Source organism: Solanum dulcamara, chromosome 12, assembly GCF_947179165.1.
Source record: "Solanum dulcamara chromosome 12, daSolDulc1.2, whole genome shotgun sequence".
Taxonomy (NCBI): domain Eukaryota; kingdom Viridiplantae; phylum Streptophyta; class Magnoliopsida; order Solanales; family Solanaceae; genus Solanum; species Solanum dulcamara.
Window position 1 is genome coordinate 23,485,171 of NC_077248.1, and position 20,531 is coordinate 23,505,701.

Genomic DNA, 20,531 nt, shown 5'->3' on the forward strand with positions numbered 1-20,531 from the left:
GTTGTGCTAAAATAAGAAGTGCTCAAGTAAAGAGTGAATGCTCAATTATGCAAAAAAAATTGAGTCATTGGGTAAGAAATGCGAGAGCAAGTGAGAAATAATATAGAGAAATAAACAAGATTGCTAGAGTGTGGGTGAAACATAATATTGAATGTAGAGTCTTGTAACGCCAAAGTTAATACGGAATATTAAAATTCAAGTTGTGAGCAATAAATAGTGTCCAAAAATATTCAATACATTACTTAATTTGTGATGTGATCATTGTGAAGTAAATGATTAATCACTTAAAATTTGAAGAAAATCTCCATAGAGATTACCTCAAATATAATTGAGTGCAATAAAAAAGTGTATTACATTGATGTTAATGTACACCAAATATTATACTAAATTGAGATGCAATTGATCCCATAAATAATCGATATCACATATACTATTTGATCGGTCAATTAAAAGGTTACGTAATGCCATAATAAATGAATTTGATACTAAACAAAATGATAATCCCAAATAAAGAAAATAACGAAAGCATGCAATTTAATACTGATAATTAGATTCACATGGAAAGACAAAATAAAATACCAGTAGTTGCAACAACCCAAGTCATATGAAACAAAATATTCTCAAGAAAAAAATGTAATTTCCATGTGAGAAAACAACTTTGTAACTTCAAAAAGTCCTTATGAGAGTTGTCACTTATATTCTCGATAATATTGGATCATCATGTTGACGATTCATCAGAATAATTTGTTATTCTTGGAATCTTAACACTCAGAGGCGCTACCACCTGCATAGGTAGGTTTAAGGTAACTGTGAGATATTACATGTTTGAAAAAAAATACTTTCTTAAAAAATAAGTTGGTATTAAGTTATCGAATTATAATGTTAGGGAAAATATTTTTTATTTAAAAAAGTACAAAAATAATTTATTTCACTTTTAGGCCAAAGTTGGTTTGTTTCACAATTCCTAACTTCATAATACTGAAAAATTTCATCAAAATACTATTCGATTTGCCAAAGAGTCATTTGATTCAAAACAAGGATAAAGAGATTGTAATCCCAATGAAATACCAATAAAATGGAATTTAATCTCACATTATGTACGGATATAAAATTGAAAAAAAAATTGCATTAAATTTATATTGATTTTAGCTAATATCAATAATCAAACACAAAATAAATATTATATCAAACTCGATTGAAGCACTAACCTGATCATCAGAATAAACTTGATCAAACTCACTATCATATGAATTGGGTATGTTAGTACCTAGAGGTCCAAGATTTATGATCAGATAACCCATATTATTGAAATTGAAATATGCACCACAATCTTCCTCCTCATTTGAATCACTTCCTTCTATATCACTCTTATATGTTGTCACGCTAATATTGCTTGAAAAAGACATGTTTGGTTCAGCAATATGTTGCTAAAAATTAGAATTTATTGTTCCAAGTTCATTACTAGTCACATTTCCAACATCAATAGCAGACATCGTTGTGCCACTTGCATATGTGTTTACATTGTACGCAATGACATTCAAGTTGTAGCCATTAATTGTCATATTTCCAACACCCGTACGAGACATTATTTTGCTACCTGAATATGCTTTTTTGTGAGCCACATTTAGCTCCAAGTTGTACTCACTTTGAATATGACGATTTCAATTCTTAAATGCCGAGTCAGACCTATAACTAGTGTTTTCAATAATTGAGCCTTGTAGTCTTTGTGAACTGAACATTCCAAATAATGATCTATGTTGTTATTTTTGAAGCACACCACCATCATTATTTTGTACCGATAAAAATGGGTTGTTGAATGAATTGTCAATGTTGACGTAGTGGGGTTAAACCTAAATTGTGGAGGATAGAGTTTCTCTTGAATTGAACTCTCCCCTATAGCAAAAATATTGTTGGTATTGAGTGTTGGAAATGGAAACTCTAGTCCTCTTTGAATTTGATTAGGAATATTATTTTGAAGACAGGGCATTGTCCCAAATTTTCTGATGCTACATTTTTGTTGAGAACCACTTAAAGATCCTTGCCCTAATGGACGATGAGTATAATTACACTCTTCTGGAGGTCTCCAATTATTGACACGACATTTCTGAGTGATGTTAAAATAAAAAAATGAAAGGAGAGTTACACCATGGATATATTGAATTATCATGATAAATGACGGAAGTCATTTTTAATTAAAAAAAATATTGTTGTGTTTTGTAATTGTGAACTATAAAAGTCTTTTTGAAAAAAATAATTAAAGATTGATAGTAACATTATTTCATTGAATATTCACTAAAAATAATTAAATTAGCGATAAATAATTAACCTTTTTCATTATAACTAAGATCAATCGCTAATCCTCTTTAATTTGTGAGTTTTTGATAAAATATTTCAGTACCTAAGATTGATAATAATGTTTAAATAGTTGTAGACAAAAGTGATAGAAAATAAATTATTTTGTTCTTCTTCCAATATAAAATTATAATTAAGATAGTTGTGGAAAAAATAACTTCTTACACAAGTGTTTGATTAAAAAATTTTCCAAACAAAATACTTTCTACTAACCAAACATCAAAAAATAACTATAAAAAATAGGTTTTTTTGCCTAGTAACTTTTCACATACCAAACACACACATATAATACATAATTAACCACATAAATCTTTTTTAATGATATACGTTGTAAAAATTAAAATTATTTTGGATTTAAATTCGTAAATTAATTTGGACTATATTAAATTCAAGAAAATAGTCCAAATGATGTCGCAATCCAAGTCAAATAAATGATCCACTAAAAGCACACCATGTGTCAAAGTTATGTGGCAATTCAAGTCAAATTAAACGAGCCACTAAAATCACACCATGTGTCAAAATTATATGGAAATCCAAGTCAAATTAAATGAGCCATTAGAATCATGCCATGTGCCAAAATTATGTAGCAATTCAAGTCAAATTAAATAAGCTACTAAAATTGTCACGACCCAAGCCTAGGGCCTAGACGTGACATGGCGAATGAGGAACCCGAAAGTACCTCAAACAAGACTCTTAGCATTCTTTTAGCCTTTCATAGGTAATGATGATAAATAAACAAGCGGAAATCATAATAAATCTTCAACTTACATATGTCCAACAATACCTCTAACTATTAGATTTAACGGGGCTAAGACAAGTCCCTAGCTCACCCTCAATCATAATAGAAGAAATGCCATAGTAAAATATCTTAACATATCATAAACTAGAAAGACAAAGGAGTATTGTTCCCGGAACATGGGAACTCACCAAAAGTAGTCTTTAATGGAATACCAACTAGCCACGTGGAGGAGAACGAGGAGGAGCACTGATCCCTACATGGTGATATCATGTAGGCAAAAGAGTATGTGTTAGTACTTTGAATGTACTAAGTATGTAAGGATGCATGAACATTGAGGAAACATTAAGCGTTTATGTAATATGGAACATAATTTAATGTATGCATAATAAATCATATATATATTCTTTAAAACATTCATTTTGTGGGAAATTAACCATAACCGACATTTAAGACCATGCGAGCTATTACATGGAATCCAACATAACCCCCTACGTTAGCCGGGGAGACTACTTGCCGGGTAGAACTCCGTCAACTTCATTCATTTCTTTAACTTTAACTTTAAGGGCTATTTATGGATCCATTAGCCTAAGCCTACAAGGGCTCCTATGTTGGCACATAGTTAATGAGACAAGGGGTTGCTACTAGGATTCCCTTACCGAATCCCACTTCAATGCCTCATTCGGTGCTAAGTCAATCCCACGGAATAGTTTAATACTTCAAAATATAGCATATAACTTGAGAATTCAAACATCATATTCGGTAGAATAGCTCATTAAAACATATGATAATTCAAATATGCAAGAATTGTCCTTATTGCATAAAGAATCCATGATTCATATCAGTTCATCATTCTTTCATTTCATAAGACTCCTTTTTTGATCATAGATATTACTTTCATAAATATTTATTTGGAGTCAAAGCTTTCATGTCAAACTTTATTAAAAACATAGTAAAACTAGGTGGGTTCAAATTACTTCAACTTGCAAATATGTATGTAAATAAATATACATAAATACTTTGAAATCCATTAATTAAAAATCATGCTTTAAACAACCCACCATGAATTTCAAGAACCTTTAAATAGATAAATAAAAGAATTAGTTGTAAACCATCAATTCATACATATGAAATTATGTTGCATCAAAATAGAGCAATAATCATTAGTTTAACCATGATTCATACTATTAAGTAAAATTAGGAATTACCATAAGAAAATATTACTTGAAATCAAGAGACTTAATCGAAAGAGTTTTTGGACTACATGGGTGGAAGAACCCATGGATAAATACCCACATAACTTAGAGTAAAGCTTAAAGAAAATAAATATACTTTATCATATAATCAAAATAATTTAGGCATGAGAGTGGAAGGAAACTCTCATTGAAACCTTACATACCTGGAAACCGAAGCTTTAGTTGGTATCGGAAGACTTAATGAACACTCTTGAGTCCTAGCTTCTCTCCTTGCCAGAACGTTTTGTGTACTACCCGGAATATATGAATCACCGGAATAGTATTTCTTCACTACTAAGAACTAAAACTATATTTGAGAATGTGTATAGAGAGAAGATTTGTTTGAGAAAGCTTGATGAATAAAATGAGGAAATAAGATGGGTATTTATAGGTGGAAAAGATGACCTAACAATAAATAAAATAATTATAAATAAAAATCTGAAAATTTAGTGGAATATATTGATGTCATGGATGATATTAAATGGAGGACAATTTATATCATGAGTGATGTCAAATGTATCTAGATCTTTCTATGGTAGGTGAAATGAGTTATCTTTGACAGAATACTCTTTTTGGGAGCTGCGTTTGAATAAGATAAATTCCTTATTAGGATTTGGTGTATTCATAAGAATTGTAGATATGGAAGTCTAGTTTTATATCGTTCAAGAATCAACCAATTTGGATACACCTACAGTGAGATATGATTTTTCTTCTATAAACACTCATTTCCGTAACAGCATCCTACCTTACAAAGATTAATTTATTTGACCTACTTAAACTCCGAATCTTAAAATATGGTCTTCCTAAACGTTGTAGGTAATGATCCTGTGGTTACTCAGAAATTTGAATCACTCAATTTGGATATTTCTACGAAAAGTTATGACCAAAATACAGAGGCTGTATCATGTTTAGGCAAAAATTGAAACATCATATACAACGTTTTTAGGGGATATTACAAAAATTATACCACGTGTCGAAGTTATGTGGCAATCTAAGTCAAATTAAATGAGCCACTAGAATAATGTCATGTGTATATGTGACATGTTCTGACCAATCAAATTAAAGCTCTTCACCAAAGAAATCTGATTGGTCAGTTCAAACCAACCAATCAAATCACACCCTCATACTACTCCCTATAACTATAAATAGGGGTCCTCATTATTCTCAGAGGAGGGGTTTTTCAAGAACAAGAAGCAAGAAGAGAGATCGTGGATCAAAGGCCATAAATTTTCTACAGATCTATAAAGTTCAAGTAATCAAATTCAAGCTCAAGTTCAAGATCAAGAACAAAGGAAAATATCAAGAAGTTCAAGATCAAGTTACTTGTTCATATTTATTATTCGTTATAACCATACAAGTATTTGTGATGAATAATTCAAATCTAAATTTGAAGACGAAGATTCAAGATCAAGCTATTCAAGCCCTTGACTCTAAATCAAATTCAAGTTCAATATATTCTATATTATTTGAAGAATCAGAGGATTATCAAAGAGACTGTAACACACACTACATTTTGAAATCAAATAGTACACTTCATTACTCTAATTTTCCGTTCTTGATTATTTATTTTTTTCAGCTCAAAAATTCATTGTTTACAAATTTTGGCACGCCCAGTGGGACAATTTCTACCTCTCATCTCTTTACATCGATCATCAAACTTCAAGAATACTTAAAAAGCATTTAAGAAGTTTGACTCCAGGACTATTATTACTAAGGCTACTGATTCCAAGTTTTCCTCTGAGGTGGAGAATATACTGGATGCTACTATGGAAAGTGTAGGACCCATCACTAGGAACAGAGCAAACTTTCTAGGACAACAAGTACTCCAAGTGTCGTCCGCATTAGTTCCTATTTTTGATCTTTCATCTTCAAAAGGAGAAAGATTATTTTCGAATGAATTGGAAGAAGGAGAGAATATAGCTGATATTATTGAAAAGAAATTGCCTCGACTTAGTCCTTTTAACATAAGGAATTGCACTATTCAAGATAAAGATGATGTCTTGATCACAAGATCTGCCTCAGTCACTCCATGTAACTTGTTTCAAACAAATTTCAATTTGAGAAAAAAATCCGTGCTTCACTCCATCATCCATAACGGCCATCCAAGCGATGATGACTAATGCCTTAACTGTTGAAGAACAACTCGTGAGTTTGACAAAAGCGATCGAAGGTCTAACAAAATATGTGCAAAATCAGGATAATCAAATTCTCAAGTTGACGGACAGAGTTGAAAATGTTATGGAGGGGGAATCAAGTCATGCACCTGGAAAACGTCTGATGATATAAGAAAAGGGAGATTCTGTTACAAAGCAAATAAATGTTGCTGATGAGCTGCAAGTATCTGCTGAAGGGGGAATTCTTATTCATCAACTTAAGGACTTCATTATGGGAACTATCAAAGATGAGTATGACGTGTCTTCAAAGTCATCATTTAAGTATGCAAAGACATACACTTCAAGAATCGGTGTTTTGAAGATGCCTGTAGGTTATCAATCTCCAAAATTTCAACAATTTGATAGAAAGGGAAATCCAAAGCAACACATTACCTATTTTGTTGAAACTTGCAATAATGCTAGAACATATGAAGATTATATGGTCAAACAATTTATGCGCTCCTTCCAAGGAAATGCCTTTGACTGGTATATGGATCTCGAGGCTAGCTCTATTGATAGTTGGGAACAACTTGAGCATGAATTTCTCAATTATTTCTATAGCACAAGGAGTACTGTGAGCATGGTTAAACTCATAAATACACGTCAATGGGAGGATGAACATATCATCAAGTTCATCAACTGATGGAGAAATACAAGTCTCAATTGTAAGGATAGGCTTAGTAAAACTTCCAGAATAGAAATGTGTATTCACGGAATGCATTGGGGACTTCATTATATCCTACAGGGTATTAAATCTAAATCATTTGAGGAACTAGCCACACGTTCTCATGATATGGAGTTGAGCATGTCTGCAAGCAGGATTGAAGGACTACTTATTTTTGGGCCTCACAAGGAAAAAGACAAAATAAAGGTAAAGAAAAAAGTAAAATCGGCACCTAAGTTTGGAAATAAGGAGTCGATGAATGTTAATGTCATGCCTTTGAAAGTGGCTATAAATCTAAGCAAGAATCAAAGGGTGAAGACCATGACTTTTCAGAAAAACGCTGGTAGAAAACTGACTTTGAAGGAAATGTAGGCAAAAGAGTATCCTTTCTTGGACTCAGATGTCCCAGCAATTTTTGAAGAGCTTCTAGCATTAAAACTCTTTGAGCTAATTGAAATGAAGCATCCAGATGAGACTGGGAGGACTAATGATCAAAATTACTGCAAATATCACCATTTGATAGGCCATCCTATTGAAAAGTGTTTTATCTTTAAGGAAAAGATCATGGACTTGGCCCGTGAAGGAAAGATATTGCTTGAAGACGAGAAAGAGAGTTCAAATCAAGTCTCTATCACTTTTAGTTCACTCAATCCCATAGTTCTTTGCAACTTTGTCAAAATACATGATGGTGGCAATGTCCTAGCCACATCACCACCAAAAATGATTAAATTTGGTGACTTCGAGCCGATAGACATTAACACATAATCGCTCGTTCCCTTGATGAATGAAGTAATAGGGGAAGATAAACCTTTGGAGGAAAATCAATCTTGCGGTGCTTATACTGATGATGAAGTATGGATTTTAGTAACACGAAGAAAACATTGTAAAACAAGCTCACAAACAGAGCCAAGTAAGCAAGTGACAAGAGCAAAAAAAAAAAGAAACTACCTAAAACTCAAATGGTAAAGAAGAATATGAAGAAGTCAAGAGTTGGGGGGAATTACTATCAAAAGCAACGTTCTTCGGTAATATTAGAGGAATTCTTTCCAAGATAGTTCCGTAAAAAGATTTCTCATTGTGACACCAAGGCCTCATATTGTAAGATTGATAAAGAAGAGACAACGGGAGAAGACTCATCGCCATCATTACTTCCATCACATGAAGGCCCTATCAAGTCACTCTGAAGAAGTGGACACTTGTGATGCGAAATTTACATTCACTAATGATGATCTTTTATTATGTGAAGTGTTGCATAATCGTCCTTTATATATGGTAGGTTTTATGCGTGTACATAAAGTAAATAGGATCATGGTGGATGACAGATCTGGGGTCGATATCCTCCCTATTCGAACTGTGAAGAAACTTGGAATCTCGATAAATGAACTGTCTGAAAGTCATCTGATGATTCAAGGATTTAACCAAGGGGGACAGAGAGCCATTGGCATTGTCAAATTAGATATAACGATGGGAGATATGCATTCGAGTGCATAGATGCATGTTATTGACTCAAAAACCTCATATAATATCTTGTTAGGAAGGCCATGGATATATGAGAACAAAGTAGTACCATTCACCTACCATTAATATTTCAAATACTTTAAAGATGGGGTTCAAAAGAAGGTAGTTGCTGATGATGAACCTTTCACCGAGATAGAAGCGCACTTTTCTGATGTAAAATTCTACTTAAAGAATCATGTCTCAAAAGAATTCAAAGTTGATAACGCGACACCAATCAGAAAGGCTAATATTATAAAAAGGTTGATGTAGCACCTGATAATGCGAGGGTCATGATTGAAAAGAATAAAACGCCTTCAAATATGAGTAAAATACCTAAGGCAAGTAAGGCATCTTCTAGTAAGAGAGCAATTTCTATTTCTCACTATGTCCGAAAGACAAACAAGGTCAAGATTCCACCCTCTGAGTTGCAGAGTAGCAAGTTGACATTTCCTATCAAGCAAACTGATACAATCAAATCACCTTCAAAAATAATAGAAGGATCTGTCAGACCATCAAATCATGATTCATATGAATCACTACCTAAAAAGCGTACAAATGAGAGTTTTGACCCAAATGCATATAAGTTATTGGTAAAAGCAGGGTACAATCCCAATGAAGTTTTTAAAGTAGGGAAACTTCCAAATGAAGTTATTGAAAAGGAAAATCATGGACTAAATCCAACTCAAATGATGATGATAGAGAGAGGATATGTTGTCAAGAAATCACGTGAAGGCTTGGGTTACAAACAACCGTCGCTAGTTTGAATCTCTATAAAAAGGATGAGCATCAACTATATTACCCCCATGGAAGAATCTGTGATGTTCAACAAGAAGCCTTCTATGTTTGATCCACTTAATGGCATGACACCTAATGTTTCTGCATTTGATCGGCTTATCGAATCAACTCCAAATACTTCAGTGTTTGATCGGTTGGGACCAATAAAGAAGAAATACAAGCGCCAAGGAAATTATAGAACGATGGAAGAATGGGTACATGCTCGAGATCATAATTCACCCAAGAATTGCCCAGTTTGATTCCTTCTAGAATGAGGCGAGAAACAAAACTTGTAGTTTCATATGGAAATGTCCTGAGAGCAAGAACTCACACCATAGTTCACACTAGGGAGCGAGATGAAGATGAAGAAAGTGTGGGATCATCAAATCACATCACAATTTGTGACGAGGAAAGTACTTCACTATATGCAAAAATTGAGGATGGGTTTATTGATATTCATGCATGCCATCACGTATCTTTTAATGATGGTGATCCTCAATAAGATGAGGATGCTGAAGAAGCACCACCTGAATTAGAGAAAGGGGTAAATAATATTATTGATGCATTGAAGGAACTAAATCTTGGGGTTGATGATGATATAAGGCCTACATATGTAAGTACTTCACTAGATGACGATACAGAGAAGAAATATAATGAGATGCTTATGGAATTTAGAGATATATTTGCTTGGATTTACAAAGAGATACCAAGATTAGACCCTAAAGTTGCATTTCATCGTCTTGCTGTGAAACGAGGGACTCATCCTGTTAAACAAGCTCAACGTTGCTTTAGACCTGAACTGGTTCCTTTGATTGAAACTGAAGTTAACAAGCTCATTGAAGCAGGTTTCATTCGTGAATTCAAATATCCTACATGAATTTCGAGCATTGTACTTGTAAGAAAGAAGAATGGTCAAATTCGAGTTTGTGTTAACTTTAGAGATCTTAATAATGCATGCCTAAGGATGAATTTCCTCTTCCAATCCCTGAGCTTATGATTGATGCCACGACTGGATACCAATAATGTCTTTCATGGATGGTTCATCTGGATACGATCAAATTCGCATGGCACCAAGGGATGAAGAACTTACTGCATTTTGCACTCCTAAAGGTATATATTGCTATAAAGTAATGCCTTTTGGTATAAAAAATGTTGGGGCCACTTATCAATGAGCCATGCAAAATATTTTTGATGACATGCTTCATAAAAATGTTGAGTGTTATGTCGGTGACTTAGTGGTGAAATCAAGGAAGAGTGATGACCACTTGCAAGATTTGAGAATGGTGTTCGAACGACTTCGAAGCTACCAACTCAAAATGAACCCTTTAAAATGTGTCTTTGAAGTTACTTTGGGAAGGTTTCTCAGTTTTATGGTTCGACATCGAGGAATGAAGATTGACCAAGAGAAGATAGATGCTATTTTAAAGATGCCTGAGCCAAAAAATATTCATGAGTTAAAAAGCTTATAAGGAAAATTAGCATACCTTTGGAGGTTTATCTCAAATATGGCTAGGCGATGTCAACCATTCAATCGCCTTATGAAGAAAGATGTTCCTTTTGAGTGGGACAAGCTTGTACCAATGCTTTCAAGAACATAAAGTCTTATCTGATGAATCCTCCAGTACTTGTAGCTCCTATACCTGGAAAACCATTAATTTTATACATTGCAGCATAAGAAAGGTCAGTAGGAGCATTTCTCGCACAAGAAAATAATGAAGGGAAAGAAAATGCCCTATATTATTTGAGTAGGATGATGACAGAAAATGAGATCAAGTATTTACCTATTGAGAAGTTATGTCTGGCACTCGTATTCTCGATTCAGAATATAAAGCATTACTTCCAAGCTCATATTATGCAACTTGACTCTAAAGCGAATCCTATCAAGTTTCTCATATCCAAGCCTATCTTAAGTGATCGACTAGCAAGGTGGTACCTCTAATTTCAACAATTTGAAATTGTGTATATATATCAGAAGGTGGTAAAAGGACAAGTGCTAGCATATTTCTTGGCCAATCATCCAATTCTGAATGATTGGGAGTTATCTGATGAATTACCTGATAAAGATGCAATGCTAGTGAAAATTCAGCCACCTTGGAAGATGTATTTTGATGGTGCTGTACATTGTGAAGGAGCCGGTGATGGAGTGGTATTTATCACTTCCCATGGAGAAGTTTTGTCGTACTCCTTCACTCTAACACAACACTACTCTAATAATGTTGCTGAATATCAAGCACTCTTACTTGGGCTTGAAATGGCCATTGACATGAAACAATTGCAACTACAAGTTTTTAGAGATTCCAAGTTGGTGATCAATCAAGTCTTGGGTAATTATGAAGTAAAGAAGCCTAAGTTAATCCCATACTGCAATTATGCTCAAAAGACGATAGGATGGCTTGGAGAGGTGACTATTCAACATGTCCCAAGAAAGGAAAATAAAAAAGTTGATGCGTTGGCAGCTTTAGCTTCTGCATTAGTATCGCCTGAGGAAATGCAAGTTGTGATTTGCAAAAGATGGATAACTCCGCCTCCAGATGAGCATGAAGTAGAATTTCGACAAGTTATCACCACTTTAGAGGATGAAATTGATAATTGCCGACAACCAATAATAGATTATTTGTGTTATGGAATATTGCCAGAAAACCTTTGAAGAAGGATAGAAATCCGACGATGAGACCCTCGTTTTCTTTATTATAAAAATATACTTTACAGGCGATCGTTCGATGGAGTTCTCTTACGATGATTGGGGGAAGATAAATCTACTCAAGCTATGAAAGAAGCACATTCTGGAGTATTTAGAGCGTATCAATCTGGGCCAAAACTTCATTTTCAGATAAAAAGGATGGGATATTACTGGCAAACCATGGTGAAAGATTATCTAGATTACATCCGAAGATGTAAAGCTTGCCAATTCTATGTGGATTTTGTATATCAACCCCCAGAAGTATTGCACCCAACGATTGCATCATGTCCATTTGAAGCCTGGGGTTAGGATGTTGTTGGACCGTTGCCTAAGTCCTCAGGTGGATATTTTACATCCTGGCTGCAACTGACTACTTCTCAAAATGGGTAGAAGTTATTTCTCTTAGAGAAGTGAAGAAAGAGAATGTCGCTAACTTCATTGGAGCCAATATTATCTACCATTTTGGTATTCCTTGATACATATTGACAGATAATGGCAAGCCATTTGATAACAAGTTAATAACGAAGACATGTGATCTTTTTGGATTTAAGCAATGCAATTCCTCTATGTATTATGCGGCTACTAATGGTTTCACTGTAGCATTTAACAAGACACTCTGCAACTTATTGAAGAAAGTTGTTTCCAAGTCTAAGAAATATTTGAATGAAAGAATGGAAGAGGCTCTTTGGGCATATAGGACTACGTATCGCATGACAACACAAGTGACTCCCTATTCTCTTATTTATGAAGTTGAAGCAGTTCTTCCACTTGAGCGTCAAATCCCGTCATTGGGCCTTGCCATTCAAGAAGGACTCACTGATGAAGAAAATGCTCGGTTAAGCCATGAAGAATTGGAGGCTCTTGATGAAAAAAGACTAGAGGCCCAACAAAGTCTAGAATGTTATCAAGATCGTCTAGCTCGATCTTTTAATAAGAATGTTCATCTTAGATGCTTCCAAGTGGGTGATCAAGTTCTTGTTATAAGAAGGCCCATTATTACTTCTCGTCGGTCTAGAAGCAAGTTCTCTACTAAATGGGATGATCCATATGTGGTACAAAAAGTATACTCAAGTGGCTCCTACAAACTGGTTGACTCAGAAGGATTGTGCATTGGCCCCATTAACGGAAAGTTCATAAAGAGATACTATCCTTGAAGTAAAAAAACACACTCCTTAAGGTACGAGTATAAACTGCATGTTACTCCTGGCCTGCAAAAGTATAAACTGTGCACGGCAATAAAAAAAATGTCCGCTAGGTTGAAAATCTCAAAAGAGGCGGCCTAGGCAAAAGTTAGGACACAAAACAATATATACATAAAAAAAAATTAAAAAAAAATCACTCTTTCAGAACTATGTTATGACTTGATCTTCTTCAGTGAGGTAAGTAGGCGCATGAAAATGCTTAGTTCAGTCGCATGAGTATCCAAAAAAATCATAGTCTCTCTTGACCCTCTTCATTGTGGTCCATGGAGCTTAGAGTTACATCCTAAGTTTATTCTCATAAGTACAAAAGAAATAGGCATGATATTATTTGATCATCATGATGTTCTTGTAGATTGTGATATATAATGTGTGAATTAGAGAAGGCCAATCATGACATAATTTGAATTGACTTCAAAGAAATATTCGTACAAAGCCGTAAAGCTAATAACTGTGATTATTGTACATGTTTCAGTTTTATGAATCTTCTTTTTGACTTCCCTACACTGAGCTATGAGTATCTTTTTTTAATAATATCATGCGAATATGAATCTGTCAGCTTTTCTGCATGTGAAATGCATTTTTGAAGTTTGTTTAGAATGATCCTGAAGGAGTTGAGCTATAAATTTTGGATATGTTTTAGATTAAGAAGTTTGGTTTCTGATAAATTGAGTCTTCCCTGTCTTTGGTGCTCTCATAAAATAATATATCTCTTGTACTATCGAAACATACAAGGTAATAAACAACGATGTTTAGGGGAAAGTTCACGCTTAATGCGATTACATCAATGCATCAATACGAGTAATAACTCTTGAAGCTAAAACGTAAAAGAAATACGAAATATATTGCAATCAAAAGGATTTATAAAAGAGTAACAACTAATCAATCAGAATGCTTAAAAAAAGGAGCAAAAAAAAGTTCATAATAAGCTAGTCTAAACGTAGCTTATAATTAGTTAAGTCTTGAAGAGAGATGTCTAAAACTCTCTTCTTCTCTTCCACATCATTTGAGGCATTCGCAGTAGCTAGAGAAACATCAGAACATTTGTTATACTCTTGTTCAGCTGCTGAGACTTTAGATTCGACTTCTTTCTTGGCAGCATCTCGAAGGGATTTTAACTCCTTCACCTTCTTCCTCGCCTCCTTAAGAGATTGACAAATGTCAGACAATTCTTCAAATTTCTCATTATTTTCATTCAAGACAAGATCAAGGTGTTTTTTAGCATTTAGATATGGCTTGGATTCTTTAATTTTCAAGGCTTTATCAGCAAGGAATGATCGTTCTTGATCATAGGAGGTGGAAAGTTCAAACAGAGACTCCAATAAGTTCTTCAAACGAGAAATATCCACCCCCATTTTATCTACATCATTCAGAATTACTTGGACCTCATCCTTAAGAGAAGAAACACGTTCTGCAGTGAGATTAGCGAGAATTTTATTCCAAGCACCTTCGACAAAATTCATTTGAAGTTCTGAGATGACTTGCTTTCCGTCAAAAATGGACACGGATATTATCGGTTTTTTATGGGGAGGATATTCTACATTTGATGTAGTCCTTTCATGTGGGAAAAAATTAGCCTCTCTCTCTAATTTGGGTGACAGAATTGATTTTCTTAAAGTTGGCCCCTCTACAGATTCATTATTATCTTGTGGCTTGCTTTGGTAAGAAGTCTCCAACATTCTAACATCGTTTGCCTACAAAAAATGAAATAATAATAGTAAAAAAAATAATATATATATATATATATGTATATGAATAAATAAAAGAAGAAATATCATAGTTAGTAGAATCATATGGTATCATGGAGTGAAAAAAAATCATTACCTCTTTAATAGCTGTTAAAGTCTTTGAAGTACTAACATCATTGTCGAAAATCTCTATGGGTGCTACTACTTTTGTCTTGAGATGGCCGCTTGTGAGAGGTCCATTGAATTGGAGCTGAATACTTTTCTTTTTGAACTTCCTTAAGGGAAGATCCCTTGATCTTGTCTGGAACAACAACTTTAGACTTCAAAATAATAGGTTGACTCACAATTAAGACCTCCTCATCTTGCTTTTGAAGAACATTACTATCCAGACCAACAACACTCATCAAGGATTGTATATAATTTTCAAGAAACTTTCCATGCATCTTTTCCCACCAAGACTTGTAATTCAGCGAAAAGAATTTCTTCAAGTTGGACCCACTAGGAGGAAATGTTGCTCTTGCCCTAGAGTTTGTCAGCACACAAATTCGTGCAAGCCTTAAGCCCTCAGCTAATAAAGCTTCATGAAAATCTCAATCTAATCGACCAGGAGCATCTTGGAAAAAGCCAAATTGATGACTGAATCTATGGGGACTATAAGGCTCCACAATAAAGATATTTTTGTTCCTTAAAGTGAGATAGTTTAAACGAAGGCTCAAAAAGAAATTCTATTGAAATTCCTTTTCACTATCGTTATCGCGGTAGTGGTGAAAATTAGGCCTTTTGATCAATATTGCATCCCAAGCAATGGTTCCCCCTCCATGTATACACTTCCTCGCATTATCTTTTTCAAAATACTTGGCAGCACCTTCGCCAGAAAAAGAAGCCAGAAGAGGATCAGCCGGTCCACCTACTAATGGTTAATGAGTTTTGAAGTAATAGGCCAACCAACCATACACGTAATGAATTAGAAAACAAGTTTGAATGAGATCAAGTCGTGAGCATCTTAAAATCGTGTTTGACCTTTGTAAATACTGGCTAAGACTGGAGCTGCAAGGCTTACTCTTCATCCACATGCTAAATGACAGGCGATTCAGAAGACGCCCGAACGAATAAAGCCATCCTCCTTCGTAGGAAGCACAAATACACACAACCAGCAAGATAAAAAGGCTACCAAGTATATTTTATTTTTCTTATGACTCTTAACTTCCAACTTGTGAAATAAAGCTTCTTCTGCAGGAGACCAATTAATAGATTCACCAATTACGCCATTTGGGTTATGCGATGACTTAACACGGCATACTTCTTTCTCTTCTTGGTGGGGGTTGTCTATATTTTGTATCTTTCTTACACCAAAACTCTACCCATCTTTCCACAGAAATATTCGGGTCATGATTATTTTCTACTCGGATCCGATGAAAGGCATCAAATAAATGCTTAGTAGAGTGATGGAGAAACCTTTTTCCCTTATCAAGTGTGCCGTAAAAGTTCTGCAATATTTGACATGACTTCCTTGTAAAGACTCCCTGCTATGGGTAGACCACCAATCACGTGTAAATTCCAAAATGATATAGATAATTCTCTGACTAAAGTAAGCAGTGTATTTGTAATAGGACACCAAGCTTTGCAGAAGGCTTGCAAGATGTTAGTGTTACGATCATAAGTAAAAAGTGAACCATACACAACATTATATATTTTTGCATCCTTCAAAGTCTGGCGATTCCTACTAAGGATATCTTCAGCCCACTCCCAATAGCCTGGAATATAGTGAAACTCTCCATCAAGTGTGAAAGTGTTATCCCATCGAGTCTCTCCATTAATGATTCATCTCCCCAAACATAGTAAAGAAGTTGCAATATTTTTGGTACGATGATTAGGAGTGCAAAGTACCCACGTCTTGGGAGGATGGCTGTTATATTCAAGAGTCCAATTATCTAAACCAGGAAGTTCCCCCAAAGATGTCCATGGAGCATATTGGCCAGCTAAGGGTGTACTTACAATTAGTTTGGTCTCCACCTCACTATCTTTATGATCTGATATCATAAGATATCGCAGCTCTGAAGAAGAAGAAGTCAAATTTCTAAAGTAAACTATGATTAAATCTGCAAAATATATATATATGTTTTGTTAGCTCTTAAATTAGTAATTCAATAATCATGGTCATGAATCTCAATAATGAACGATTATATTCTTTGAGCAAGACCTATGCCTAATCTAGATGGTGGAAAGTCTTTACAAATCATATAAAGTCTTTGCCTTAGACGGTGTAAAGTCTTTAGCTCAGACGATGAAATGTTTTTGACTCAGACGGTGTAAAGTCTTTGCCACAAGTTATGTAAAGTCTTTGCCTTAGACGGTGTAAAGTCTTTAGCTCAGACTATGGAATGTCTTTGACTCAGACGGCGTAAAGTATTTACCATAAATCATGTAAAATCTTTGCCTTAGACGGTGTAAAGTCTTTATCTTGGTCTGTGGAATGCCTTTGACTCAAATGGTGTAAATTCTTTTCCACAAATCATGTAAAGTCTTTGCCTTAGACGGTGTAAAGTCTTTAACTCAGACTATGGAATGCCTTTGACTCAGATGGTGTAAAGTCTTTGCCACAAGTTATGTAAAGTGTTTGCCTTAGATGGTGTAAAGTCTTTATCTCGGAATATAGAATGCCTTTGACTTAGACGGTGTAAAGTCTTTGCCACAAATCATGTAAAGTCTTTGCCTTAGACGGTGTAAAGTCTTTAGATTGGACTATGGAATGCCTTTGACTCAGACGGTGTAAAGTTTTTGCCACAAATCATATAAAGTCTTTGCCTTAGACTGTGTATCGTCTTTAACTTGGACTATGGAATGCCTTTGACTGAGACGGTGTAAAGTCATTGCCACAAATTATGTAAAGTCTTTACCTTAGATGGTGTAAAGTGTTTAGTTTGGACTATGGAATGTCTTTGACTCAGATGGTGTAAAGTCTTTGCCTTAGAAGGTGTAAAGTTTTTAGCTTGGACTATGGAATACCTTTGAATCAGATGGTGTAAAGTGTTTGCCAAAAATCATGTAAAGTCTTTTTCTCAGATGGTGTAAAGTCTTTGGCTTGGACTATGGGATGCCTTTGACTCAGACGATGTAAAGTCTTTGCCACAAATCATGTAAAGTATTTGTCTTAGACAGTGTAAAGACTTTGGCTCGAATAATGAGGCACCTTCAGATCAAACGGTATAAAGTCTTTGTCAAGAGTAATGTAAAATTATTGGTTTCAAACAATGCAACACATTTGACTCCAATAGAGTAAAAGTTCATTGCATATGAAGTAATATTTTTACTTGAAAAAAAAATTAAAAAAAATATACCTCGTATCTTGATGAACTCAAGAGTGTATGCAAAAGGAACATCAAAATTGCAAATGCCAATGATAAAAATAAATAAAAGGAGAGAGTCTATTTATAGATAAATAGTGATGGTGAGGAAGTCCTCTCCCAAAGTAACTATAATTACTTTTTGGGTTAGGACTCTAGTGAAATGGTATAAATTTATTCTCTCCACTAAAAAAAATGTACCTCGTATCTTTATGAACTCAAGAGTGTATGCAAAAAGGAGCATCAAAATTATCAATGTCAATGATACAAATAAATAAAAGGAGAGAGTCTATTTATAGACAAATAGTAATGGTGAGGAAGTCCTCTCCCAAAGTAACTATAATTACTTTTTGGGTTAGACCTCTAGTGGAATGGTATAAATTTATTCTCTCCACTAAAAAAAACGTACCTCGTATCTTGATGAACTCAAGAGTGTATGCAAAAAGGAGCATCAAAATTGTCAATGCCAATGATACAAATAAATAAAAGGAGAGAGTCTATTTATAAACAAATAGTGATAGTGAGGAAGTCCTCCCAAAGTAACTATAATTACTTTTTAGGTTAGAACTCTAGTGGAATGGTACAAATTTATTCTCTCTACTAAAAAAATAGTCTAAAAAAATGTACCTCGTATCTTGATGAACTCAAGAATGTATGCAAAAAGAAGCATGAAAATTGTCAATGCCAATGATAAAAAATAAATAAAATAAGAGAATCTATTTATAGACAAGTAGTGATGGTGAGGAAGTCCTTCCAAAGTAACTATAATTACTTTTTGGGTTAGAACTCTAGTGAAACGGTATAAATTTATTCTCTCCGCTAAAAAAAAGCCAAAAAATGGCCTAAAAAACGTACTGCGTATCTTGATAAACTCAAGAGTGTATGCAAAAATAAGAATCAAAATTATCATTGCCAATGATAAAAAATAAATAAAATGAGAGAATCTATTTATAAACAAATAGTGATGGTGAGGAAGCCCTTCTGCCAAAGTAACTATAATTACTTTTTGGGTTAGGACTCTAGTGGAATGGTATAAATTTATTCTCTCCGCTAAAAAAAGCCTAAAAACGGCCTAAAAAAATATACTGCGTATTTTGATGAACTCAAGAGTGTATGCAAAAAGAAGCATCAAAATTGTCAATGCCAATGATAAAAAATAAATAAAAGGAGAGAATTTATATATAGACAAATAGTGATGGTGATGAATTCCTTCTGCCGAAGTAACTGTAATTACTTTTTGGGTTAGGACTCTAGTGGAATGGTACAAATTTATTCTCTCCTAAAAAAGGCTTAAAAAAGGGGAGGAAAAGAAATTATCTTATATTATGCTCCCTCGTTGTGGCTTGCAACACTGCAATTGATGCAAAATATGAAGAGCATATCTCTATTTATAGAGATCCCTAAGGTTGCTGTGGAAGTATTTATTTCCATGTGAAACACTTAAACCAATTATACTCCTAAAAAGATTTGAATTATTGGACTACTAATTATAGTCATTGACCGACATTAACTATCCCTCTAAGTAGATTATGATTTCAAGCTTAAAGAATATACTAATAATTATTATTATAACTTCGATCATCATGCTTCTATAAGGTCCTTCAATTTTTGGTCTTTATCTGATTATGGCGTGTAAGATTTACATGTATAATTTAATATTGATCTCAATTAAAATGATACTTCAAGCCCAGTCTTCAAAAAAATAATATTTTGACAAGACTTGAAGTAGGGGGCATTTATAAACATTAAAATTATATTGAATTTAAATCCATAAATTAATTTGTACTATATTAAATTCAAGAAAATAGTCCAAATGATGTGGCAATCCAAGTGAAATAAATGATCCAATAAAAGCACACCATGTGTCAAAGTTATGTGGCAATCCATGTCAAATTAAATGAGGCACTAAAATCACACCACATGTCAAATTTATATGGCATCCAAGTCAAATTAAATGAGCCATTAGAATCATGCCATGTGCCAAAATTATGTGGCAATCCAAGTCAAATTAAATGAGCCACTAGAATAATGTCACGTGTATATGTGACATGTTCTGACCAATCAAATTAAAGATCTTCACCAAAGAAATCTGATTGGTCAATTCAAACCAACCAATCAAAGCACACCCTTATACTACTGCCTACAACTATAAATAGGGGTCCTCATTATTCTCATAGGAGTGGTTTTTCAAGAACAAGAAGCAAGAAGA

At 34.2% G+C, this 20,531-nt stretch overlaps 1 protein-coding gene across 3 annotated transcripts in view; it reads right to left on the reverse strand.

Annotated features, from left to right (window-relative positions):
* Positions 1 to 562: 562 nt before the first annotated feature.
* The window catches only part of LOC129876881 (uncharacterized), a 29,818-nt gene continuing 9,849 nt past the window's right edge, over positions 563 to 20,531 (reverse strand). Inside the window, exons 3-4 of one of the 3 annotated variants that reach the window (XR_008763432.1) lie at positions 1,209 to 1,267; positions 563 to 784 (exon numbers count right to left, since the gene is read on the reverse strand). Coding sequence is in view for 2 of the 3 variants with exons in the window: in XM_055952358.1 (XP_055808333.1) it covers positions 10,931 to 11,051 (121 nt within the window). In the remaining variant the exon portion in view is untranslated. Of the gene's footprint in view, positions 785 to 1,208; positions 1,268 to 3,012; positions 3,345 to 10,895; positions 11,052 to 20,531 lie in introns of those variants that run through there. The other 2 variants (XM_055952358.1, XM_055952359.1) reach the window with 2 other exon arrangements.